The sequence below is a fragment of the Hoplias malabaricus genome, chromosome 3 (genome assembly GCF_029633855.1).
Source record: "Hoplias malabaricus isolate fHopMal1 chromosome 3, fHopMal1.hap1, whole genome shotgun sequence".
In the NCBI taxonomy this organism is placed as follows: Eukaryota; Metazoa; Chordata; class Actinopteri; order Characiformes; family Erythrinidae; genus Hoplias; species Hoplias malabaricus.
The window spans coordinates 71,117,107-71,144,156 of record NC_089802.1 but is presented as its reverse complement, the minus strand read 5'-3'; the positions used below and the strand labels follow the sequence as shown (position 1 = coordinate 71,144,156).

At 40.6% G+C, this 27,050-nt stretch overlaps 1 protein-coding gene across 6 annotated transcripts; it reads right to left on the bottom strand.

The window, feature by feature from the left end:
- Positions 1-244: 244 nt before the first annotated feature.
- adam23a (ADAM metallopeptidase domain 23a) lies at positions 245-25,660 on the bottom strand. Of its 6 annotated transcripts, XR_010801847.1 has the most exons (27): positions 25,373-25,660; positions 23,730-23,890; positions 20,637-20,713; positions 19,321-19,384; positions 19,055-19,137; positions 18,658-18,721; positions 17,968-18,040; positions 17,769-17,854; positions 17,547-17,612; positions 16,362-16,430; positions 16,072-16,238; positions 15,694-15,778; positions 15,497-15,584; positions 15,123-15,174; positions 14,938-15,037; positions 14,427-14,498; positions 12,623-12,709; positions 12,148-12,228; positions 11,677-11,727; positions 11,482-11,545; positions 11,272-11,377; positions 11,024-11,143; positions 9,040-9,208; positions 7,109-7,220; positions 4,959-5,049; positions 3,260-3,453; positions 1,706-1,840 (listed from the first exon to the last, which is right to left on the bottom strand). XR_010801847.1 is itself a non-coding variant. In XM_066663525.1 (26 exons), the coding sequence occupies exons 1-26, from the start codon at positions 25,449-25,451 to the stop codon at positions 1,795-1,797; spliced, it is 2,313 nt and encodes a 770-aa protein (XP_066519622.1). In that variant the 5' UTR covers positions 25,452-25,660; the 3' UTR covers positions 245-1,794. The 6 variants fall into 6 exon arrangements, 5 of the variants coding, with proteins under 5 accessions (XP_066519622.1, XP_066519621.1, XP_066519620.1 ...); XM_066663525.1 differs by lacking the exons at positions 3,260-3,453; positions 4,959-5,049 and adding an exon at positions 6,224-6,314 and having other exon boundaries at positions 245-1,840; XM_066663524.1 differs by lacking the exon at positions 3,260-3,453 and having other exon boundaries at positions 245-1,840.
- Between the last annotated feature and the right edge of the window lie 1,390 nt (positions 25,661-27,050).

The following is a 27,050-nucleotide window of genomic DNA, read 5'->3' as shown; positions in this document are numbered from 1 at the left end:
GAGGACGAGGCAAGCAGTACTGTGTAGTACTCCTGGCATTGGATGGACGAGGGCATTTCTGGTGATAGGGCCAAACTTGGGCCAAAATTCACACTTGGGAGCCACTATGTAGTTATTAAAATATAAACCATTTTGGTGTATTCTTTGTTTACCTTTGTTGCAGTTCGATGATTAAAAACATAACACAATGTAATCTTTAGCACTGCTATTCAACAAATGAAACAACAGAAGGCTTTGTGGTGTTCGCAGTAAATTTGTCATTTTTATTTATTTTTAAAATTTATTTAATTTTTTTTTTTACATTTTATAATTTTTTAGTACTGTAGTAGCTTTGAAGGTGAGAAAATGACTTTTTTTGGTCAACTTCCTTATTTGTTTCGTATATGTTTCCATGGGAACATGATATGAATGTAAAAGGGCTGGGCTTGTGAAGATGAGAGGCCTAAGGAGAAGTGGAGAGAAAAAAAAACCCAAAAACTTGTAAAATCTTTCCCTTTTGATCAGTCCAAAAATAAATCCCCCATCCCTCCCTATACCACTGGGCCAGTCCACGTGATAGCCTACTACTGACTACTTGTATTTTTGCTGTCCTGCAAATATGACTATGCTAACATATATTAAATTTTAGAAGCTGAGTATTTTTTTTTCCATGAAACATTCATTTTAAATAATTAGAAGTTTATTCAAAAGACCAACATATTCATGGCCAAGCATATAAAAGACTGCCTAATGGTAGCATGATCAAGTCAATTGTGCAGTTGTTTTCTTTTCACTATGGTTACAGATCCATAGGGTCTGTGCGACATTTTCCCCTTTGCATAGTAAGTAAAAGTTAACTTTTTTCCTTTGACATGCAGTTACCTTAAGAAGCGCAGCAGGCTGTGTGGACTCCGCCCCCAGTGCAATTACATCATGCAGCTCTCGGATTAGCTGAAAGAACATTCCGCACAGGGTGGTCCTACAGGGCCATTAGACCCAGCCAGTATTAGACGTTATAAGGGGAGCAGTATTTGACATAATCAGGCATAAATAATTATTTTGTGTGTGCGTGTGTGTGTGTGTGTGTGTTCTCTACACCAGAGTAAGCCATGTGATGCTGCTGGCCACATTGTTGAATCCTGTCTTTGTTTGGTTTTCTCTTTTGTCGTTAATATGGCAAAAAATTCCTGCAGTACAACATGCTAGAATTGGAAAGAAAAAGCAAGTTTAAATCTATGTCCATGTAAAATGAAGCTGAGACTAGGAGAGCAGTGTCTCATCTTGTGTCTCAAGTCTTTTTCATGGTGAAATGTGGTCAGGCACCCTTCAGGCCTTGAGACCACTCAAGGGGAGTCCCACCTAGCATTTGTTCTATGATCGATGCAGTGTATTCAGTGCAGGTTCATCTCTAGGGCGCTCTTCTTTAGAACTACTTATAGAATTATGTTCATTTTTTTAGCTTGTTGCACTGAATTGGTGACCTTCCTTTGCCATGCAAGTGCCACAGCCAGGGCTGATCATGCCAAGATCAAAAACAAGAAGGTCAAGATGACTGGAGCGGGAAAGCAGGACCCATGGCTGGTCATCTGGACAATGGATCAAAGGTTGTGTAAGAGAGCAAGGGTCTTGGGCAGGTGTTGGGTGCATGACTTTGGGTGAAAGTAATCTATTCTCTGTCTTTTTCTCGACTTCCATTTCACTTATTTCAAGTAATGCTAACAGGCTGTTAGCAGCAGGAAAGGTTTCAGTCCAGCAAGTAGCTCGCTGATAGAACCCAGGGGGAAACGAAGCAAGGCTGCAGTCTCCAGTCCTCTTCTAGATAGCACTGGCATTGGGATCGTATCGCCTTTTCTTGACGTTTCTTGGTGGTGTGGGCAAATACAGGATGGGGCAGAAGATATGGAAGTTAGTGTAGGCAATGCCAGAACCATCAACATACACCATCACTGCCCACTTGGGACACTGAACCACTGAACCCAGGCAACCCAACAACCAATTTTATGTAATGATCACCAATCATAAATTTCTTAGCTGAAGCTCTGTGGGAGTTAGATTTACCTGGAAAGGTACAGTTATAAACTGATGATTTGACAAGGTGTGTACTTTCAATTTGGTATAAATTTGCAAAAACCTTTAATGGTGCAAACCAAAGTGGCTGCAGACAGTGAATAATGTAAAAAAGAAGACTTTTCTTGGCCACATCTCTAAATCTGGTAAGTCCAAATTTGGATGTCCAATCTGGGGTACTTGTCCTGCGGTCCTTGCGGACACACTTAAAAGCCCACAAGGTGTCCCATTTCAAATGCTGGCATTTGTAGTGATGCTCACAAGAGTGTTATTTGGCAAGGACCACACCAATGCAATCAGCAGCAGTCCCTTAGCCAAAATTCATTGAGATACAGGCTAGTGGATAGGTTTGTTTATAGCTTTCTCGACAATATGGCACTACCCTCTAGGGATACTGAACCACTGATTCTAGGTATAATGAAGTTAGCGTTTTGTTCAACCAAAATCATTTTGTTTGGGTACATTACATCCCAAACACAACCTATATATGTAGCTTCTAATTCTTGCAGTTCACATCTAGATGTTATGTTTTGATTATTTTGAGAATTGTGGAGTTTAGGGTGCCTTATGATTAAGGCAAGTGGCATTTAATTTTGCAAGATTTTTGTTTGAGCTATTTATTTTATCTGTAATTAATCCTCTAGTCAAGTTCCCTTACCTAACATACTCTGGTAAATCTAATTCAAATGACACTTTATGATGGAGTGTAACAGGGTTAAAGTTCTATTATACACAAGATTTGGGAATATTTTAAAGTTGTTGGGTTGCCTTGGGCAAAAGCAATCCCTCTTCGCAAGAGGAGAGGACGTGGAATCGTCCCTCCACTCAGCGCGAGTGAGTGCGTGTTAGAAAGACACAGAAAGATATGGAAAATACAACATTACCTCCTGGGAAAGAACACCAACACAAAAAAGGGAATTAAACAGTCTACAACACCGAGGGTCGAACAGGATGTCACACCCACAAACACGAACGACGACGATACCACCAGGAACGACAAGAAAGGCAACAAGAACGACAACAACAGAGGGGGTGGGGTTTGACACAATCTCCCCGTAGTGTGGCTTGATGTGGGGCATCCCAGCAGTTTAACATGCACCTTTCCATAGAGAGGTTAGGCGGGAGACGCCACTTATCGCTGAGTGTGAGGGGAGGTGTGTGTTGGGGGTGGGAGCATGCAGGTGCGGTGCAGTGCAGCGCAGTGTGTCTGTACCAGGTCTCAGTGAAGCAGGCAGTAAAGGCAGCAGTGTCGGGCGAGTCCGGGTGGGGAGTGAGGGGTCTTGCTCTGTTCTAGGTTTTCTGGGGGGCCGCAGGGCCTTCCGGGAGGTAAAGGGGGCGTGGCAGCCAGCCATGGTACAAAGGCTGCCTACAACACAACCTCCACCCCTCTTCGCTCATACTCTCACCCTTTCAGACAACGGAGGGGGGATTGAGAGAGAGATCACGGCGAGGAGAGCGAGTAAGAAAGTCATCCCTCCATTCAGAATGAAAAATAAAAAACTCCCCAAATCCCAAAACCCCTAAAAACCCAGGAAAACCTTCCCCTCCCACCCGCAATGAGGTGAGCTCAGCCTTGGTGCAATGCTCTTAGTAGCTAGCATCCTGTTTAGCTCTGTTTATTGGTGCCAGTCCACATGCACAAACCCTCAGTGGCCTCAGTCAAGATGCTATGTGCAGACCAGCATGCTGAAATGAGCTAAGTCTTTTTATAAACCAATGTCCAATTGCCAAGGCTAGCTGACTAGCTAGCTAGAATTCCCCCTAGTAAAATCCCTATGCTATCAAATACACAAGCTTTCTATCATGAATACACATTATGGCTTTAAAATTCTAATTGAATACATCTTAGAAGAGTAGAAACCCACTGGCTGTTTAGTGTTAGCAAGTGATTAGCCAGTTTCTTTAAGATTCAGTGCATCTGCTACATTAAATATACAATTCCTTAAAACTAATGATTTTCTTTCATATCTTTTTAAAGTTACAGATACATTTTGCACATTTTGATCATGCTAGTGAGTTACTCAAACAATTCATTTTCTTTCATAGCATCATTTAATAGATCAATTCATAACTATTATTTTATCATTTAGCACGCATGCATCTCAAGCGTTGGGCCAGTATTGTAGAGGTTCTGCTACAGTCCATCTGTGGCTCCACTCTCAAATGTTTCATCGAAGTCAATAAATGCATGAATAATTTAGAAATCAACTGCATATAAATGATCAGTTGTTTAATGGTTATAGAAGGTATTAGCATTATTTGAATGAAAGTATTTTGGATATTAGCATGGGAAATATTGATTCTGCATCATTGTAAAAGCAAATTTTAAATATTACACTGTCAAATTTCTATTAATTATACTGACAGGTAGTACCCTAGATGCATCACGGTTTTTGTACTACACCTATTTTAAACATGACTGTTCTCATGTGAGGGACCCACTTTTTGGAGCATAGAGACTACACTGTAGTCTTATACTTCATCTATGAAGAATGTTAAACTATATTTTAAAAATTCTTTACATGGGTAATGCTCACTAGAAATGAGCAATAGCTCATGACCACTATGCTTTGTATGGTCATTTTAGTATATTGTATAAATATTAATTTATGATAATAATTTTAATATTTGGTATGAAAACATATGTGACTTACGTCAAAATGTAAGCATAGGTCCAAATTTATGTTTTTAATACTTGTGCTAAAATCTGTAGCAGAAGCTCAGGCCCTGATATGTTTGTGTATGTGTGTTATGTTGCTGTAAGTGTGTATGTGTGTCTTTGCATGTGTGTGTGTGTGTCTGTATGTGTGTGCCTATGTGTGTGTTTGTGTGTGTGTGTTTGTGTGTTTGTGGTTGATTGTTAGCCTGTTCCAGGCAGGCAGGCAGTAAGAAGCATGCGGTGTGGCTCTTACTTAAATCCCCATCCCGTCCCCCCCAGCACTATGGCTGCCATCAGGATGGCCCCCGCGATGGAGCCTATGATAAGGTTGGTGGCACTAGGACCTGCAGAGGGGCATGATGGAAGAAAGACATGACGTAAGCTGTGTAGGGCAGGACACAGCACGAAAGGCTTGTAACACATGAAATGTAAGAAGCTGTAAGTTCCTCCTCAGCTGCTTGGGTTGGTATGGCATCTGCAGCGATGGCTTGTGTTTTGTCAGTGCTTCCTGTATGAAAGTTTGAAAGTTGCAAGTGTATATGAAGCATTAAGAGCTCCATTCAAGGACTACCCCGGTGTTTTTACACTTAACCCCTAATAACCGCAGATGTAGCATAGTCCACACATTTCATTTCACTTAATAAAAGATCCAAATTAAAGTGCCCATTGATTATTTTGGTATTTTTAAGGTGTTTCTAGGGCAAATGTGTTTTCTGATTATTAGTAGCCTGAAAGGAATGTGCCTCAATTATTGTCTGAGGAGGTCGAAGGTATGATGTGGATGCAGCAGATAGAGATCAAGTTGAAAAACTCTGGAGTATTCCTTTAAGTAAGAATTGTCATGATATAAGATGTCCTTGACAGTATGCTGAAGTGTGAGAGACATATCTGTTCTTTGAGCTTAAAAACAAAATATAAACCACTAGAAACCAACAAGGCTAGACAGCTAAAGGCAAAACTGTGAGGGGGCCTTATGATCTCACACACACACACACATACACACACACATGAACATACATACACATACACACACAGTCTGGGCAACTGACGTACAAATACACTCAAAAAGAACTAGACCTGGTTACAGTGCAGAATTTAAAATAGTTCTGTTCATGGTGGCTTGTGCTTGTTTAAAACACCAGTTCAAAATCAGCTGCTTCCCTGGTATCTATTTATCTCTATATCTCTATTTATCTTTCTTTACAGTTCTTTTCATTAGTATGCATAAATGCCCCACATGGACCAGAAAGGAGAGCACTGCAACACTGCAAAACACAGAGTAATAATGATCATATTCATAATGCTTACAGTCAAGGAGAAAAGGGGAAATAAAATAAAATGTACTAACCGATCCAACAGTTTACACGACACCAAAATATCACATAGCACTGTCACAAGAACCACAACAAACAAAAAAGCCACTGGGAGGACACACTTTTACGCACACGCACACAAGGGATCACGGCATCTCCCACTTGCTGCGGGGAATGGGGTTTAAAAGGGATGAGAAGTGCTTACTCTATTCCCCACCCAGTGCCTCCAAAAATCACCCCCAGGGCCAGAATGGTCCCTGCCACTGCCCCTATCAGCCTGTTAGTGGCCACGCTCACTGCGCAGAGGAAATAGGGGGTGATTCAGCAGAGTAAATGGAAGGCCCCATGCTAAGAGTGACAGTACTGTGCAAAAGTCAAAGGCTACACTTCGTTTATTTTATTTCCAATCAAAACGGTCACAAATACATGTTCCACTTTGAAAATGCAGTGGTTTAAAAAAAACCTGCAAGGATTTATGTGTAGACATAATTCCTTTTATGCTGCATGGAAGGACTCTGAGCTGAAGGCAAGAAGTGAAGGGGTAAGTGAAAATCCAGGGCCTAACTGCACATTCAAAGATCTTCATGTACTGAATGTAGGCAAATATGGACTATTAACAATAACACTAACTACTGAATATGTCATTTTGATGGACAGCAGTTATTTTTAGAGGTTAACTCAATGACCAGAGGGGGACAATGCTCTTTAGGAAGTTTTGCATGGTGCTTTGCAGTCCCATGTTCTCTTTATATTTTCCTCTCTTATATTTTCATTGGACGTTCCTCTTCATTGTCCAAGTGGATTATTCAGTCTTATCAGAAATATCTCATGAGGCATGAATAACCCCTATATAACGGCCATTTTGACTGTAAATTGAATAAATGGAGAGTGGTATCTGACTCTTGCACAGTACTGTATATGTAATTTTATCTGTCCTGTGAGTAGTCAGGAGGAACCCAGATTGGAAGTGGATTTTAACGTGAATGACACTCAGTGTGTCTATATATCTATATGCTGGGTATAACTTAACATAGCAGATGTTGCCTGTTGTCTGTGTGGAATGGAAACGAGGCAAAGAGAGGTCACAAACCCTTTGGGCCTTCGTCTTCAACAACTGGTGGCTCTTTGGGAGGGTCGTGCATGCTGCAGTCTGTTCCGGCCCAGGTGGCATTGCAGGTACAGGTGGCTTCGTTATTGCACACCTGAGAGCAAGCAAGAGACACAACAAAATAATAATAAGAATGATCAAAATTATTTGCAAGGTGGGGAAAACCAGCTTTTGGGAGCAGGATTGAATGGGAATATGGAAGAAGCTGAGAAACTGATTGTTTTTCATGTGTATGGGTAAAAATGCACTGAGAAACGTAATCAAGAGAGATTCTAACTACAGACTCCATTTTCCAGGTACTTATTTAATGGATACAGTTTCCTGGATTAACATGGCAGCTGTTAGAAATTACGGTATAGGGTTCAAAGTAAGCTTTCTTGGCCTCTGCATTCAACAGCATCATTGTCATAACAAAAGGTCCAAACCAGGGTGTCTCTTCTTGAATGACCATTTAATGTATAGACATCACAGTAAATACAATTACATTCAAAGGGAGTCACTGCAGATGAAGCGACTATGAAACCTCATTGGTTCATATTCTAGTATCACCTCTTGAACACGAGTTATTTTGGCAGATTGGTGTTAAGATTACTTACATGAAAGATGTTTATTTTTCCCCCAAAAAATGTGTGTATCCAGCAGAGTCTGACCCTGCTGGACCCAGAGCCACAAGTGCTTTCGTATGGTTTTATTATAATAAAGATTTACCGTTTTTCATCTTGTTTGGAGAGATGTCCCTTTTTCTTACACAGCTGTGCAGCGCTTCATCGTCGCTAATGCAGGGCCCCAAATTAGAGTGGGGAAAATGGAAATTAAGAAACATCAAAAACGTGTTGCTAAAAGAATAGTGTGGGCTTTCACAAAGCTGCAAGAGGAAACATCCATAAACATGAAGGCAACCTTAATTGGATAGTATTTATTGGAAAGGAAGTTTAAACGAATAGCAAGGCTGCGGGGCATTCTGTTTCAGTTCAGGAAAATACAGGATGTAAACATAATTTAGAGACATAATTAAACGAATTATTGGAGCAGCGAGGGAATGAAATAAATGGAGCTGGATAGTTTCTTTCAAGCCTGTTAGTCACCAACAAAGGTTAGTACTGTCTGCAGCGAGGTGAGACCAAAATGAGAGTTTTCCCTGATTTATTACACTTTGCTAACTATCACACCCCACCAAATGTGTTTAGGGCTGCAAAAATTATATGCAGGTCATGTACTAGTTGTTCATTATATTAATTATTTAAAAAATACAATAAAATCACTTAAAAAAGGCACTCTATAATATTCTGTCAGAGACCAATATTTGATGTTTGATCCACGCCAGCACGTAAATATTTTTATTAGAATTATTAGGTGGTAAATCACAGCAGTAGCTGATTAAACAGGTATCTTCATCAAATATGAAAACAGAGCAATAGCGCATTTCAGTCATTTTGTGTTTGTAGTTAATTTCCATTCAAATTTGTCACAAAATATAACTAACTTCTTAAATATAACTCAAATAATCAAATGATCAATGTTAATAAACTTCACTATCCAAGGGAGTTTCGCCTTTAACACGTTCACCAGTGTTAAATCAACACTATTAGTGTTAAATAAACACCGAGAGTGTTGACGAGTGTTCATAGTGTTAACTGAACACAGATAGTGTTGATTTAACACTGGTGAACTGGTAAATTTGCTGTGAGGTCTGATTGTGTGAGAATGTGACATAATGTTTGTTTTGTGTGATTTTGTCTTGTATAAAACCAATTTTTGTGATCAAAATGTACTAAAACATACACTGTACTACTGCCACAAACATGATATCTGCAGTGCCTCCCCTAACCTTCTACTGTCATTTGGAGCTGTGACAGGACACAGAGCTATATTACATACAGCGAAGGGAGAGTCAGGTAAACCTAATGACTCACGCCGTGTGCAGAGCAAACACGTCCATCAGGCCCTGAAGGACAGGATGTGAGGTTGAGGAAAGAAATGGGCAGACACTTCCGGTCAAGGCACATCATGGAGGGGCCACACGGCGTGCCGTCCTCCACATAACCCAGATCAGTGTCATCGTCCAAGAGCACACGGCCACCACTGACAGAGAGGGTGAGAAGAGATTAATCCAAAAACAGAAAGAAGGAAGAACATGAGGTGACAGGCCCAGGAGAGTCTGGAATAGAAAAAAAATGGTTACAAGACTACAGAATGTGATGCAAGACTGTAGCCATACAACAATGTTGGTAATATATTTGATTACAGTAAACATTTGTATATGCATATCTGTAATAAATAATAAAGGATATGATCAATTATAAGGGCCAGAACAGAGCAATAAACTAAGACAATTTCGAAGGAGTAAAGAACACATTTTTTACAATTCACTAGTAATAAGACAGTAGTTTTCACTTAGGTTTTCTAAGATCAGTGAGAAAGAAACTGATCACTCAAAAACCTGAGGAAAACAAAAGAAAGGTCAATGTCTATGAAATCAATGACTATTTTGTTTTTCAATAATTAACATGGTTTAACAAGTTATTCCTGCCCTTCACCGTTAGCACTGGGTCTCGTTCAAAATGATGACAATACCTAGATAGTTTTGCACGTACCTTTCATCACATATCGTGGCCAAGAACCACTTACGACGGCAGGAACAGAAATTTGACTGACACGCAAAAGGACCAATCACAAACAAGGCTTAGTATTAACATTAACTGATGTTTACTGAAGTGAATGTTTTATGAAGTGCCTAATTTTGTCTTATAATCATGTTCTTATTTTTTTCTTTCCTTCCTCTCCTTAATTCTAGCCCTCCTTAATGTAAATATACACATTGTGTACTGGGTATGGTAGGGTGGGTGGGTTGTTATTATGTTGGGTTTATTGCATTCGATTCTCTTGAAATATCTATAAATAAAATATAAAAAAGGACCAATCACAAGTTTGCTATTTTGGCATGACGTGGAGAAGAAGAAGGCAGTTAAGCAATCAGAATGCAACTGGCAGAATCCGGACAGTGAGGCACTGAAAGTACCGTATGCTTTGTCAACTTGTGGGGGGAGCGTCTGTGGCTGAGACTAATACACGTATCGCAATGAATGTTTGGTTTACATCTGAATATCTCTTATGATCTGCTATTGAATGTGAATGGAGTCAAGCCTGGTTCATGAGGTGGTTCAATTTTGACCGACACAACACTGTAACAGCACTGTAGTCCTTGGCGTCCAAAGTAGCACAGAGTAGGCCAAAATGTGTCTGATATCTGGGTATTGTTTCATTTTAGTTGCCAATTACATCCACTCGCTAGGTCTTTCCACAAAATGGTGATGATTAGCTAGTGCTTCTTTCAAGAATTGAAGCATCTGCTTCTTTTCAAAGTGCTAATGGACAGCTCAAGGCACTTGTAGGAGAGAAGTAACTGGCTTTAGATGCATATGCATCATGCTGAGAGGAGGAGGAGGAGGGTCATCCTGCACCCACAGATGAAGTGAGTCCAGTTTTGCACTTGTGAACTAATAGCCATGGATGACAGTGGCATAATACAAGATTTAACTTGTGATCCCCTATAATGGAACCCACATGTAGACAGTGTGGTGAGTTTTTGAACGCTATTTTGATGCACACATTCCGGTCAGGACAGAGTATTTATAGATGTACAAATAAACTTTGTTTAAAATCTTTATTAGAAGGATGGAACTACACAAGACTATCACTATCACAAGATTTCAGAACCCAAACCGACCCACTAACACTTGTCTCTGGGCTGGTCTTGCTAGATGATCCCTGAACAATGGATGGTGGTCATATAAAACATTACTGTTAATAAAAAAAATAATTATCCATACCAACAAGAAGGGACTTGATAGGCCCCCTCTAGGGTCTATCTGTGCACACGCACAAGAGCCAACTGACCTGCAGTCTACCAGTCGCCCCTGATGATTGAAAGTGGTGGGGGTGATGTCACCTTTCAGGGTCCCGATTTTGGGGTTTCTGCCGATGTTGGTGCACAGAAGGTACCCACAGAACACATCACTGATTATGGATATAAAGTACAATAGAAGACAACAGACGATTGTTATTATCTGCATGTCAGAACACCTTAGCACATGCCAAATCAAGCAAGTACTGACGACTGAAGAATGTCAGTGAGGTAAACTGACTGTTTGCTGCAAGGGATCCACTTTTCTCCATCTATCCCACAGTTTCCTTTCTCTGTCCCCTCAGTGTTCAGCTTTTCATAGCAGTGCTTCTCTGAGCCCCCTGACTCTGAGAGTGAGAGAATGGTAAGAGAAAAAGAAAGAGTGATTGTTACATTATGTCGCAGTGATGTGGCAAACAATTGAACTGATGCTTTCATCCATGTGGCTCACTTGGACCCCAGATGTACTTGCACTGACTGTCCCTGGTCTTGCATTCACCACCGTAGCAGCGGCCCTGGACAAACAAAAAAGTACATGAAAGAAGAGAGAAACAGGCAGATTTCATCAATATCTCTAGAATAACACAAGAACGTTTTGTTTGTTAGACTGAATGTTATTCTATAGCTGTGGAGGTCCAAAGCTCACCTGATTGGTTTGACAGGAATAGCCATCCTGTTTATGAAGGTTAGGGGGGCACTGCCAGAGAGAAAGACACATTCAGGTACATTTGTTGTTTCCTTAGATACATTTGTATAAATTCAGAAGGTTGGGAAAAAGCAGTTCAATTCTTATTTGCAAGTGGGATACCCTCAAGTTTTGTAGATATTTGGTGTAACATGACTTTTCATCATTTTTCCCAGTATAATTGGGGGAAATCTTGGTGGTAGATTTGAAAGATATATTCATTCATTCATAGTCTGTAACCGCTTATCCAGTCCAGGGTCACGGTGGGTCTGGAGCCTACCCAGAATCATTGGGCGCAATGCTTGGCACTGGATAAGGTGTCATGTGCAGCTGCTCCGGAGCATCCAGTTTAATTTAATTTAATTACATTTGTTAAATGTCAGTCTACGACATTTAATTTAAAGTTTGTGTGTAAAAGATAGCAGCACTAACCTGTCCTGAGTCTCCTGAGCATGTCTCAGAAATATCACAATCATTCACAGAGTCACGGCAGCTGTATCCTCGTGGAAGGAACTGAGGAACAGAAAAGAAGAAAGAGAAAAAGATGAGAGAGGATGGAGCTGGCAGAGCCAGTACCCTTTAATATTACATTAGTCTTCTTTTTTTAGGCTTTTCCAGGCTACAAGGGTGAGATTGATGAGGGAAGGACATGTACTGCTTCCAATTCACCCATCCTTAATAAAATGTAGAGTTTGCAAGAGTGATCAAATTTAAGTCAAATTTAACAAGGAATAAGCTAAATATCATATGCTTGATACTTGCATATATTTCTCAAATTATCAATATATAAATTCCTATTTGTATTTCTGTCCTTTCCAATTATTGATCTCATTCATGTTTTTTGTGAATAGTAAAAATACTGTTACTTTTGTACAAAAACTAGACCTAGATATCTTTATGGTCTTACCAGACAGGTGCCATTACAACAAGGCCCATCACTGCAGTGAGCACCATTAGACAGAGAGCACTTCTTACAGCAATCTTTATAGCACTCCTGCATAGAAAAGCAAATATACCCATGGTTACTAAGGCCATACACTGTTCACTGTTTTAATAGTGATATTAATCAGTACTGGAATTAAATGCTGTCACATTACTGACATTACTGATGTGTCTGATGGCTTGCCAATCAAAAAATACCTTTGCAATCATATAATAATAATATTGTCTAAGGTTGCTATGTGAAGAGGTTTATTGGGTAGATACGAATGACTTCTGATTTCGTTGCGTTATCATAATATGAACCAGTCAAAAACATCTAACTCAGAAATGGTAACTTTTCAGGAGAAGCAATTGTTATTATCATACATAAGATAAGATGTAAAATATCCTATGCCAATCCATTAGAGCTTCACAAAGGGCCCACCACACTCTCTTCCTACCTGCAGCCACAAAATTCCTGTTGAATCCTAAACCTCCACACTAAGTATGCTGTGGCCGTTTATGATCCGATCAGCAACCAGCTATCCTTAACAACTACTGTTACTCATTGAGCCCAGCCCATGAGTACCCAAACCACCAACTGCATCACTAGCTCTTCACAGGGGTCATCAGGTAGACACATCCTCTTGTTGGGGTTTTGCTGAATTAAGCCCACAACACCTCCAGAAGGCTCAGCAGTGAAGTCTGGTGTCCCAGTCCCACCCCCCTCCAAGCTAGCTGTACAGCCCCACAGGCACCGTTAATGCATGCTCAGTGCCACGGGTTCCATGCTACATCACCAACCACCACAACAGCGCTCCTTATCCACAACCACTGACTAGACCTTTTAGCTGTTCCTGATAACACCTTCTCAGCTGCCCTTAGTTTCCGGTCCCTGATGCTGAACTGCACAAGCAGGGATGTGGCAGACTTGGCTACAAATCCCCTAACACCTGTCTCCAATGGTCTAACATGTGCCTGCCACCCGCGTTCCCTCACCTCAGCCGCCAAGTCCACTTACTTTAGCTTCTTCCTTTCAAATGCTTCATCTACTGCATGCTCAAATGGAACTGATAACTCTATGAAATAAACTATCGGCTTACTTTCAGAGTACAGCACCATATCTGGCCTCAGTTTAGTTAATACAATGCACCCTGGGACCTGCAGCTGTATTCCTACATCCACCAACAATTTCCAATCTCGTGCTTCACCCCATCTATCAATATTTGTAGCCTGTGCAAGTTCTCAAAAACATTCCCCCTCACGCACAAATCTAACTATTTTATTACTACAGCCTCTCGTCAGTGCATTAACCTCTATCCATTTGCTGTCCAGTAAACATGCTAAGTATAATAAGTTAATTTAGTAAGTAATATTAAGTATAATAAATTTTTCCCAAACATTTTTATGCCATTTATACTAGGTCATTCATTGTGAAACTTTCATCCAACATCAAGGAAAACAGGTGCTTTTTAGAATTAATTCAAATTATGAATTATGTCAAAACATTAACCATTTCATGCAGTAGCTTTTTGGAAGGTAGCTTTGAGAAGTAGTAGAGTCTATAGATATCTGATTCCTTTCAGAACAACTGTGAACAATTATAACACCAGGATGTTTCTCTAGAAACTTTCACATTAAACCATACAAATTCTTAATAACAGACTTTTGGTGTTTGTTTGTTTTTTTATTCTCTATGGTTAGTGTTCCAGTTTGCCTTTATGTAAAGAAGCATATAGGTTAATAATAGCATGTGGCTATAATGGGAATAAAGAAAAATATCAGCTCACCATCCTGGGTCCACAATCACACTCCTCTCCCACCTCTACATAACCATTGCCACAATCTGTAGCCTCAAAGAGCTGCAATCAGACATACAACATTTCTAAGTACACAGGAGGGCTGCATATTATGGAAAATTCTGAGGTTACAATCCACCTTTTGAATATTTTATACACCCTAGTGACTCGATAAAGAGGCAGGACTAAAGACTGGCTTGTGTTAGCCTGAACAAAATCATTTACATTTGCATCATTACCTTAAATCATTCACATTGAACTTGCCAGGATTCTCACAGTGGACCATAACCAGGGCACACAGTATCACATGCTGTTTAAGTGAGTTACAGGTCCATAATAACACATTGTACAGGAATAAATCAATTTAATTACAATTTAATTAATTTAATTAATATGTTGTATAGCCCTAATTGTAGTAATGTTTCATAGAAAGAATATACAGAAGTGTATGTTTATATATGAGAGATGGATAAAGGGTGTGTTCAGTGCAATTGAGGATCACCTTGTTGGGTCTATTAAACAGACAGGAAGCTCCTCCCCTGAGCAGGAAGTTCTTATAGTCAGCGATGCTGCATTTGGAGAACCTCCGAGGATGCTGCACTCTGAATGAAAAGGAAATCAAGATATTAGAAAATGCATTGTAACATATAAAAAGCCTAAGGAGAAGTGCTAAATACAACAAAGTACCCAGTATCTTCCATTATGCACCCCACCCATGAGTCCATACAGCCACACTCCTCTGAGGAAGCAAAAAAAAAAGAGAGAAACAAAATACATTCAATTAACTTACAAAATTAGCCAAATATGCCACTTGGTCTAGTTTAGTTTGGGACTGGAACTACAAGGCTGATACAATGATTGATACCGATTTGCAAATCATATAATAAAAAAAAAAGAATTTGCTTTTGTAATCCCTGAATGAACTGGTTTAGGCTCCATGGAGCGGGTCCCCCACATGAGGGAAGCCATGTTTAAAATACGCTTACAACAAAATCTCTACCAAAAGGATCATTGAGCAGTGCTCGCATAGAAGAGAACAGTTAAAGAATAAAATAACTTACTTCTCCTGATAACAGGATCCCATTGGATGCCCAAATTTTGTGCCAGACTCTGAGACAAAGAGGCAGCCATCGTCCACGTGCTGCCAAACTGAAGAGAGAGAATATAATGATATACTTTAAGACACATTAATGCAATTTCCTACATTGGCCAAGACCTGTCTCTCTGTTCTGTGTGAACCACATGCATCTAGACTCACCTCATTAACCCCCACTCCTCTTCCTGTTAAACACACCCCACCAATGTAGGCCACACTGCTCCGGCCATAATGGAAGGTAACATTCCTACAAAGAAAACAACTCTCCTTAATATAGTTTCCAAACAAACTGAAAAAAATATATACTTTATGGCATGATAACACCTTACATCTAGTCAATGCATCTAATATTTCATATTATGACATTTTTCATGTGAGAAATCTGATTATGCAAAATTGTTTGTATTATTTTGACTTAGAAACATAAAGCATAAATGTGTAATAGATTAACAACAATCTGACGACGAGAAATCTTAAACATATTGAATAGAATTAACACTCACAGACTTCACATTAGTGCCCTGACCACTACAGACTCACGTGAAGAGGTGGACAGCATCAGCATTGACTCGGATGTTCTGCTGCCTGTATTTGGAAAAATCCTTCAGCATTTCCAGAGGCTTCACACTCAGAGGAATCCTGTCCCTGTCTGTCCAGATCTCTACAGCCACCAGCACCACACGTGTGTTCAGCTGCTCCTTGAAGATCTGAAGATCAACAAATCATATGAACAATGTCACTAAAGTATAAGAAAAGACTATATTTGTAGTATTGTTTTTGTGGGTTGTCCATAAAAATAAAAGGCAATAATAGGTTACAGTCGAACTTACAGCATCCACCAGGTTAACCACTGATTTGGCAAAATTCCTGGTATGCTTTTTGCTGTTATGCCTCTTAAACTGGAAACAAAAAAAAGACACATTCCACAAATCAACAAACTGTCAGACATTAATACAAGAGCAGGTATCCATTGTATTAATTTGCACCCCCTAGAGGACAACATACATAAACATTACTGTGGGTGTGTCAAGGCCGCTCGCATTTCTACGTGGGGGTGTCTGTGTACGAAGGTCCAGTTTCCAACCAGAAAATGTAATAGTGAAAACCAATATTATGTATGTATTGCCCCTGTATATGTGCAAAGATGCATCATATAACACAGGAAAAGAAGAAACCGCGATTACGAGCTTCTCTTCCATTAGCACCACACTGTTTAGCATAGGAACGAAATGCAGCTAGAAACAAATAGTTCAGAGAGCAGAAAAGCAGAAGCTGGCCGAAATTCCGATCCTGTGTTTATGATTGGTTCAAAGAATTTCGTGCAGCCAATCTAGGGCTGGACGATACGGCCATAATTTAAATCACGATATAGTTCTTAATTGTGGTCAATACGATATAATTCCGATGTTGATTTAAACAACATAAAATGCACTGAAAAACTTCTAAGAACAAACAAGAAACATGACATCACCATCAAACATAAACCTCTTGGCATTGTCAATATTAATATTTTGAAACTAAATTTACAATTGAGTGCTGAACTGACGACTGTAACAGTGACAGATGATGTAACTAATGCAAACGGAAATATTGAAAACGTGTTTTAAAATCATATCATTGTTATTGAAACATTTTGAATTGCGATATATGTTGATATTAAATTATTGTCCAGCCCTAAGCCAATCGTTTAGAATTTTACTTCACCGCATCATAACTCATTTGCATAAAGGTGAGAAAATCTCATCCTGATTTGCCACAGCTACAAATCGCATTCTTCTATAGGAAATGACTGGACGCTTGTTTTACATTTAGTGACAGCAAATCTCGTTCTCTCTTTTTCTAGACCTCTAGACTTTTCTATAGCTTTTGTCCTCTATTTCTGTTAAAAGACACATTGCATAAAGCAACAAGCTACATACATCCGACAACCACCAAGTCCAGAAAGAACAAAAACGTACTAGTATGACAGACAAATGGAAAGCCACATCTGTGTCCTGTGACATGTTTACACTCACTGTGTTGTGGTCACTGACGATCATAATTTCCAGATACTTCATTTCCTCAAACACTTTCTGCGGCGCCTAAGGAGACACTTCAACATGAGTACACGTCACACACACACACAAACATCATCCCACACACTTACAGCCCTTCAACAGCATAGATCTCTGAACAAAAGAATGAGCTTTTAGATGTATTTCCATAGCAACAGACGGCGCAGAGGTCAGGGGTCTTACCGCTCGTTTCCTGCGCCGCCTCAGCCAAGGCATGTCGGTGAAGATCTGCTCTTCATCCTCCTCTTCCTCCCCCTCGTCCTTAATAGCTGAGAGGGAGAGAGAGAGGGTGAGAGTGAGTGAGGTTACCATGGTAACCAGGGTGGAAACCATGTAATTCAGCAGGTGTCCTTACTGACCCTATGATACAGTTGACTCTTACCCAGATCAGCAGGGTCACTGCCAATACGGAGCGATGACGTCCGCCTCAAGGTGTGGGGTCGAGACTCTGTCTCCTGTAGGTTAGAGTTCAGAGAGTACATACTGGAATGTGTCTTTGCTGTTTAGATATGCGGACCACATCTGAGCAAATAAATAAATAAGATATGCATGAAATTATACCTGATTCATTTACATATATTACATATATTTCTTCAGAAATAAAACAAATTAATTGGCTTTTTCTTGCAATTTTACACTTCTGGGAAATTACTAAAGATGCTAGTCCATTTCTGCAAGGATTTGATGGCATTCATCTACAAGAACCTAAATGAGATTAGGTACTAATGTTGAAGAGCAAAAAAAAAAATTCAAAACATACTAAATATAGGCTGAAATAAGGTGAATTGGCTTCTCTAATAACTGTCCTGGTGTGTGTGAATGAATGTCTGTATGTGTGAGCCCAGATATGGATTGGCGCTCTGTCCTGGGTTAAACCCTAGTGCCCGATGCAGTCCTCCAGGTGGACGGTCGTTTCTGGTTGAGAGTACGCTGTGCGCGTTTGGCTGCCGCTTCTCGCCTGTGTGTGTGTGAATTGAGCGTTCTGAGCAGAGTAGATTGTAAAGCGTCCTTGGGTGTCTAGAAAGGCGCTATATAAGTGTAACAATAATAATAATAATAATAATAATTTTACCGTGGGGTGAGTGTGATTCAAAGGCTCGATGAGATAAACAAACACCCCATCGTCGAACATTCCACTGTGAGAAGAGAACAAGCGAATGCAGAAGAGACGAGAAGAAAGATCAGCAAAAAAGAGTAGAATCATCTTCACATGTTCAAAACATAAACTACTATGATTGCTATCACAGTGTGGATATGCAATGCCTGTCTCTGTGATACAGAGCCACATGCTAACACAATGACATTCAAGCCCTTTCATGCACTCCACCTGCCATCTGGCCTCACAGTGGGTCTCCAAACACACCCTCACAAACAAACACAAGCAAGCATGCATCCACACACATATGCGCAGTCACACACAGACACACACACACACACTATCAGCATGCCCAACTGAGAGTGTGTCTTACCGAAGCCCATTGCATGTTGACAGAGCAACCCTTGAGGCATCATTCCCTCTCACTTTCCCATGGTAGTAGCAGTGCTCCCCTCCCTAAAGGTATATACACAAAAGTTCATTTCTGTATATCTATATCTATACGTACATATCTCTACAGTTAATGAAAGCATGTATCTCTCTACATATATATATATATATATATATATATATATATATATATATATATATATATATATATCACTGTATATATTTAATAAAAACATGTTTGCATCATACCTTTGACAAAACTGGCTGGTCTTTCTCATAGTGGATCTCCACATAATCTGAAGATAGCAGATCACTACAAAATAAGTAGATCAAGATATTAATTTCCAGGAGAGGCCACAATTAAGTGCATCAATTAAAACTATTAAGAATAATCAATTAATCAATAAAAAAAACTATCATTTTCATACCTAGATGTATTTATATTTAAGTTTGAAAACTGTTGTTGTTTCTTTTAACTGATTATTTTAAATAGATTTAATTGATGCATAAGAGAGAGATTAAATTAAAAAAGTGTAAAAGCCCCTGTAAATCCTGTAAGACCTGAGCAGACTAAAACCGCTGCCCACACTACTGCAGGTTGCAGAACTATCTATTTCAGTGCTCAGATTCCACATAAAAATACTCAGACATTGCAATGAGTCACTGCTATTCAGACACACACCCACTCACCACCCACAAGTGCACATAAACACACACACACACGCACACACACTCCAGCAGCAAACAGACATACACTCAGATATCCCAAATCTTAAAACACCCCAAGGTTTGCTTTCCTGAGTGTTTAAAAGCAGAAAACACTTTCCATTATAAGGTAGTGTGACGTCAGAGAACACCCTTTCCTGAGGAGATCTGATATAAGAATTCATATTGTTTTTATAAGGAAAGGGAATTTCAAAGGCAAATAAACAGTAAGCAAAAGAGAGGGGATCATTTATAACCAGGTAAGACCTGGTATATCATGGACGACCCAAACTGTCAATGACATCTATATTAAAAGCTCTCAACTTTGAAAGAAAGTTGAAGAAGAAAAACATAATCATAGTTTGGCCGTCGCTCCAGTGTGAGAAGAGAGCTACACTCTGGGTCTTGGTCTGCATGGATGTGCAGCTGTCAAGAAGCTGCTACTCGGAAAAGGAAACAGACAAACATTTGTAAATCAAAGAAAGACGCTACCGATATTCCCAAAACACAGGAACGAACACCTCAAATCCCGGACTCAAAGCGGGAGGCTGTAGACAGAGTGTGAAAACTCTGAATATCAGTTCATTTTCTGTGTTTATTTCCTGATGCTGAAAAGGAATGACTTCTACTAAACTACCTATTTGACTTTGAAATGAAATAAATCAAGGGAGGTCTCAAAGCAGATTTTTTGAGAAAGTAATCCATGCTTAGCTCTCTATAATACCTTTCTGTTGCTGTGCAAAAATTGAAGATCCTCTCACAGTCTTGAAAAATGTGGGCATTCTCAATCCCACTGTATACACCCCCTCGCTCACCACATGTACTCTTACTCAGATAAAAACACACATCCCTACACCTACTTGTTCAGCGTGAGATCCAGAGTGAAGATGGTACCGAAGGCATCCAGCTGGAAGCTCGCCTGGGCCAAGTGAATAGCCTGCGGGAGGCACACAAACAGGGACATGCTGAGACTTTTTCTAACCAAGAAGAAGCACATACAGAGCTCTGGACTGTAGCCTGATCTCATACTTAAGAAATGTGGTGATGGTTGGTGATGATACACCAGGAATAGTCCTTGGGCAAGACTCCTCACACTATATTAACATCTGAAAAATGATTAGAACTAGAATTGCTCTGAGTAAATGAGTCTGTCAAGTGCGGTAAATGGGAAAAAAACAGTTGTTCTTCAAATAAACAATGACTAGAAAAACATTTTTTAAAATCATCTTTTAAACCCCATTCATCCTGATCAGGGTTGTAGTGTGTCCAGAGCCGAGCTGTAATCATTGGACGCTAGGCCAGAAAACATTAATATAAGTGTATAGTTTCGAACCACCAATCCACCTATCAACACTGTTGTATATGGTATTGTTTTTGGATTGTGGGAGGAAACCTGAGCACCCAGAGGAAACCCACGTGGTCACAGGGATATTACAGCAAACTTCTCACAGACAGCAACCTTAAGCAGGGATTGAACCCAGAACTCACAGACAATGAAGTTGTGTGACAGAGATGCTACTTGTTGCGCCACAATACTTCTCTTCTAGCAAAAGAAAGTAGAATAAAGAAGTATTATGTTTACTTTGGAAGTGCAATGAAACATCTTAGCGCATTCAGCATTGGATGATTTAAGATACTATAAACTGTAAGTAATAAATTATGATATTAGGTGATAATTAGGTGATATATTTTTTAGTTGAGAAGCATTATTCTTGAATTGTTTCAATATTTGCTCTGCTGTCTTTTCCAAAATGGTGAACCACTCCCCATCTTTTAGAATGCCCTTTCTGACACATTCAGCCTCTCTGACATTCTTTTTGAACTCTGACCTGTTGTCCGTTAATTTAATACATTTATTTGGTAGCTGTGCACAACTTTACAACTTTTCTTGCCCCGTCCCAACTTTAAGAAACGCGTTGCTGGTAGCAAATTGAAAGTAGGCATATATTTAAAAAAAACAATAAGTTTTCTCGTTTACAATATGAAGGAATGTCTATGTCCTATTTTTAATATTTTATCAGCTTCATACTGAGAGCTGTTACCTGCAATGAAGCCCCAAAGCTGAACTAAAGTATTAAGAACTAATTATGACTAGGTAACTGAAAAAATGTATAAGTACAAAATTAAACATAAAAAATATATCTAATTTTACTTCAAAGTAAATTCCATAGATTATTTTAATGTTCTCACAGAAATAAACATATTATCATTTTAAGACACTTGCTGAAGTTTCATCACAACATATATAACTATCACAAAAGGTTTAAAGGTGTGTAAAGAGTGATTTCAAACCATTACTGCAGGAAAGGAGGAGAACGTTCCAGTAATATCTGGCCATGGCCTTGTATTATAAGTCTAATTACATCCTTCCCACCTCAGAGCACATATAACATGGTCCTTCCCATGAATACCAATGCACAAGCATAAAGGAACATATGCACAAGGAGTCGATGTTTAAAAATAGCAACCAGAATACAAAATGCCAACACAAAATCTACATGAATCAACATAATAACTTTTCCTTTGGGAGCAGAAAAGAATACATCAAATTACACGGCGATGCTGTTTTGGTCCGAAATGCTGCATTGGCAGCAAGAGGCAGGAGGTGTGCACTGCAAGCAAACCCCCAACCTCTGTCCCTGCTGGGGGGGAAAGTGCTACTTTTGCGAAAAAGGATGTTGTAGTTGGAGGAAGGGGGGCTGGCGGACCACTCTCGGCTCCACACACTTGGCCTGATGATGTACACAATGCACCATTCTCAGCAGCTGCTGAGGGTAAGGGGAGGGAGGGAGGAAGGAGAAGCACTCACAGGGATTTTTTTTTTTTGCCTCACTACTATAAAGTGCTCAACCAGCATTCCATCACACACACACCCACACACACACACACAGACACATACATACTTCCAGACACATCGATTTTCTTACTAGTTTAGTGGTACTTACTCAGAAAACATATTCCATTATAAAATACAAAATAACCCCCAGTACAATTCCAAAAACTCTATATAAAGCTCTATACACTACACTAACTGGAAATTATAAACAACACCATATAATATTTTATACCACCTATCATAATCAACATAACTTAAAAGGCCTGTCACTACCCTTACTTTTGATTATGACTTGGCCATTTATTCTTGCCTAAATTATGAATGTCTAATGCCAATGGCAGCCTTAGAGACTAGCGAAGCAGAAACCAACCAAAACGGGTCTAACTAAAATCTTTAAAATAAAATACATAAACACAGAACGCTACAAGTCTGGCGTGTGTAGCTGATACTGACGGACTCTCTTCTTCACCACAAGGATCTTAGTGAATTAGATGTTTTGACAGGTTGCTCATCGAGTTTATAATGCATATGCCACTCATGCTGAATTTTTTACATTATAAATGACAAAAGTGGATACGTGCTCATTCAGCATTTCTTTGCAAATGGAAGGTATTAATAGGAAGCTTGTCCCCTTTGCTGCAGTAACAGCTTCTTCTCTTCTGGGAAGACTGTACCCTAGCATTCATTCATGAGATAATAAGTAAGCCGAGGTACTGATGCCGGATAACTTGTTTTTGGATCAAAAGTGCAACTCCAACTCAGCCCAAAGATACGTGCTCTAGAGAAAGCAGTGACACGGCTTCATAGCCCAATAACCACTCAAGTCAACACCTGCCGTTGACCTTATTACTATTACACAAAACACCTTACACTAACACACAGGACATTTGTCTGATGCTGTTATTCAGAGTGATTTACAGTTTTACAGATGAACAAAGTCTTGCCAAAGGACTCTTATGGATATAATGCAGTGTGTTTCCCCAAGAAGGGAACTGAAACTCAGTCTATCATTTGGAAGGCAACAGTGTTACCCGCTCTCTCTACTAACCAGGTACACTGTCGTCCACTCACTCACACTCTTTCACGCAGATGTCTGCCCCCACACTGCCCACCTCACCTGGCCCTTGGCCTGGTTGCGGGTGCGTGTGTCCAGGTTGTGGTGAGCACTCTCCGCCTCCTCGTTCAGAAAGTAGATGAGGCGTAATGGGTGAGTGATGGCCACCTCACGATCTCCCTCATGCTCCTTCAGCTCCTCCTCATTCTGCTTGTGGGGGGAAACTGCAGGAACACGAGGCAGCACCGACACACACCGTTAACTCTCGGACAGGAAACCCGTCAATTATACATGAAGGAGAGAGAGAGAGAGAGAGAGAGAGAGAGAGAGAGAGAGAGAAAGAGAGAGAGAGAGAGAGAAAGAGAGATAGAGAGAGAGAGAGAGAGAGAGAGAGAGAGAGAGAGAGAGAGTAGGGCTGTTTTCCTTCCAGGAAGATCACACAGTAAATAACATAGACATTGACCAGTCAACAAAACTCAAGGGGAGTGTCATCAATGCAAAGCACTGCTTATATAAAACATCAAAAACTACTAATAGCTACTAATAGCACCCCCTTGACCACCTGCTTAATTTGGATGAGTGAGTTACTAGTCAGTTAACAAACAACTATACACAGTGGGAAGATCTCATGTTTTTTAATTATAAAACCTTATACCCTTATGCTTTTCTTGTCTCTTATCTCTTCCCCTTCAAGGAGCGAGCAAAAAAGACAATAAGGAGATTCAAGGACGAAATAATCAACACCAAATCTGCGTTGACCTTCATTTAGTTGTTAATTACATCACCTGTTACAAGACATACAGTATTTGTAATTAAGAAATTGTAACAGGGCACTAGCTCATGTGCTGTGACCTAAACTGCTGTGGCCTATGATATTCCCTGAAAGATTTCTCAATGGACATATGACAGCAGAATCAAGGACATGATTATTATTATTTTCTATCTATCAGTTGTCAATAATGCCAAAGCATTGCACTAATGTAGAATCCAAAACTACTTCAATGCTAACGCTGCCCCCTTGTGACGCATATTCCTCCTGCTCAATGTGAGTGAGTTATCAGCCAGTTCTATGCAGAAGCGGACACGAACAATATCAGTGATGTAAAACACTGCTCTAAGAAATGACTAAAACGGACTGGTAACGACACCCACCTGCTGAAGAATGAGTGACCATGTGATAGTTTGCTATGCACCGCTTTAATGACATGAAAGTACATGGGCTATATCGATAAAGAAACCACTGAATTGAATGAATCAACTAAGAGATGAGCCAGCTCTGTAAGGTGGTTTGCATCACATAAAAAAAACTATACCCAAGGAAAGACAATGGCAATGCAAACTCCCCCATAGGCCACTGACTGCTGCATAGGAGCCTCACTTGCATGTTTATAGCAGGAGCTAGCTCGTGATCAGATAATCAAACATAATCAAATTAGGATGCACTTTGGTTGGTGCAGGCCAAAGTAGACTTAACACCCCCCTCCCTCACCCCCACCCACCACAACCCACCCCAAATCGGCCTGCTAAAAAACACACAGCCTTTGCATATCAACACAAACAAGCAATGGGGAGTTTAACAGTGAAGAAGCTCGATGGTATTAGGGGATTTGGAGAGGTTACGAGGAGATATGTGTGGATGTGAGGCCATATGAGGGGATACCCCCCCAACTCCACCTCCAATTGAAATAAAGGTGGCGCATACTTACCCGTGGAAGCCGAGGAAAAGGAATGCAGCAGAGCTATGAGGACGCTAGCGAGCAGTCTCGGCTGGAATATCAAACGCATGATTCATATTTGAAGGCTGGCTGGAAACAGAGACGGACGTTAGCGCGTCAGGCTACGACGAGCGTCCCCGGCCCCATCGTCGCAGAAGAAGCCTTCGGCGCGTCCCGCGGGTAGGAGAGGCGGGTTCGGACTGGAAGAGGAGGGGGATATCCAGCTTGCTGCATCGGGCGCTGGTAAAGAGTGGGGCTGCAGGGAGGGAGGGGGGCGCGGATGAAAGAAGGAGGGATGGGGAGGGAGCGCGGATGAGCGAAGGACCGAGAGAAGGAGGTTGTATGGTATGGAGGTAGAAGGCGGTGGCCAACACTTCCCACACAGCGGGCGAAGCCACTGCGCCTGCGCACTGCATCCCGTCTGATGTGCCCAGGAGAGAGGCGCACGAGCGCGCGTTTTCCTCTCCGTGTCTCGAGGGGAGATACTACAGGTGAAGAAGGTCTGTTATAAATATAACAAATACACATTTAGCTATGAGTCTACATTGGTCTTTGGAATTGCACATCCTGAAGAATGTTGTTTGTGCTGTTTCATGGTCAGAACTGACTGGACACAGACAAGCGAGGACACCCTACTTGGACAATCCTTCTCCAGCATCAAATCAGACAGGATGGGAAGTTGTTATATTCAGTAGAGAAACAGGTATTGAATATGATAAGAGTTAGAGTGTGGGTTGTAGGCCCAGCAGGCCTCACCAGACCTGTGTAACTAAAAATGAGTGCCTTTCTGATCCACCATCAACAAACCCGAATGATTGCATGAGAGCAGTGGGGAGCCAGGATTGACACCCCAGATTCCACAGTTCTCTGTATCCATGAAACCCCAGATTTTCACCCTTTAAACAACACTGTAAAACATGACAGTAAAGGACTGTAAACTCTAAAAAGGTTCAATACAGTTTCTGTATTTGTGAAATACTGTAAATATTTATTATAACCAAAACACAGTTTTACATCTTTTTATTAGAAAAAATAAATTATTCATTCATTCATTCATTATCTGTAAGAACTTATCCAGTTCAGGGTCACGGTGGGTCCAGAGCCTACCTGGAATCATTGGGCGCAAGGTGGGAATACACCCTGGAGGGGGCGCCAGTCCTTCACAGGGCAACACACACACACACACACATTCACACCTACGGACAATTTTTGAGTCGCCAATCCACCTACCAACGTGTGTTTTTGGACTGTGGGAGGAAACCGGAGCACCCGGAGGAACCCCACGCGGACACAGGGAGAACACACCAACTCCTCACAGACAGTCACCTGGAGCGGGAAACTAACTCACAACCTCCAGGCCCCTGGAGCTGTGTGACTGCGACACTACCTGCTGCACCACCGTGTTGCCCCAAAATAAATTATTCCAATTGTAAATTTGGTGGTACAAGTGGCCAAGGACTGGGAGGAGCTGAGACTAATGGGGGAGCTCCCAGCATGCCTAGCAGCTCCATATTTTCTGTGAGTTTCAGAGTTGCTTGATTTTTGATTGCTTGGTTGCATTGAGGTGATTATTATGTGTATATATGTGTGTGTGTGTGTGTTTGTGTTCCTGTGCATGTTTAGTGTTGACGTGACGAGATGTGCGGTGGTCAGAAAAGTTCACCACCAG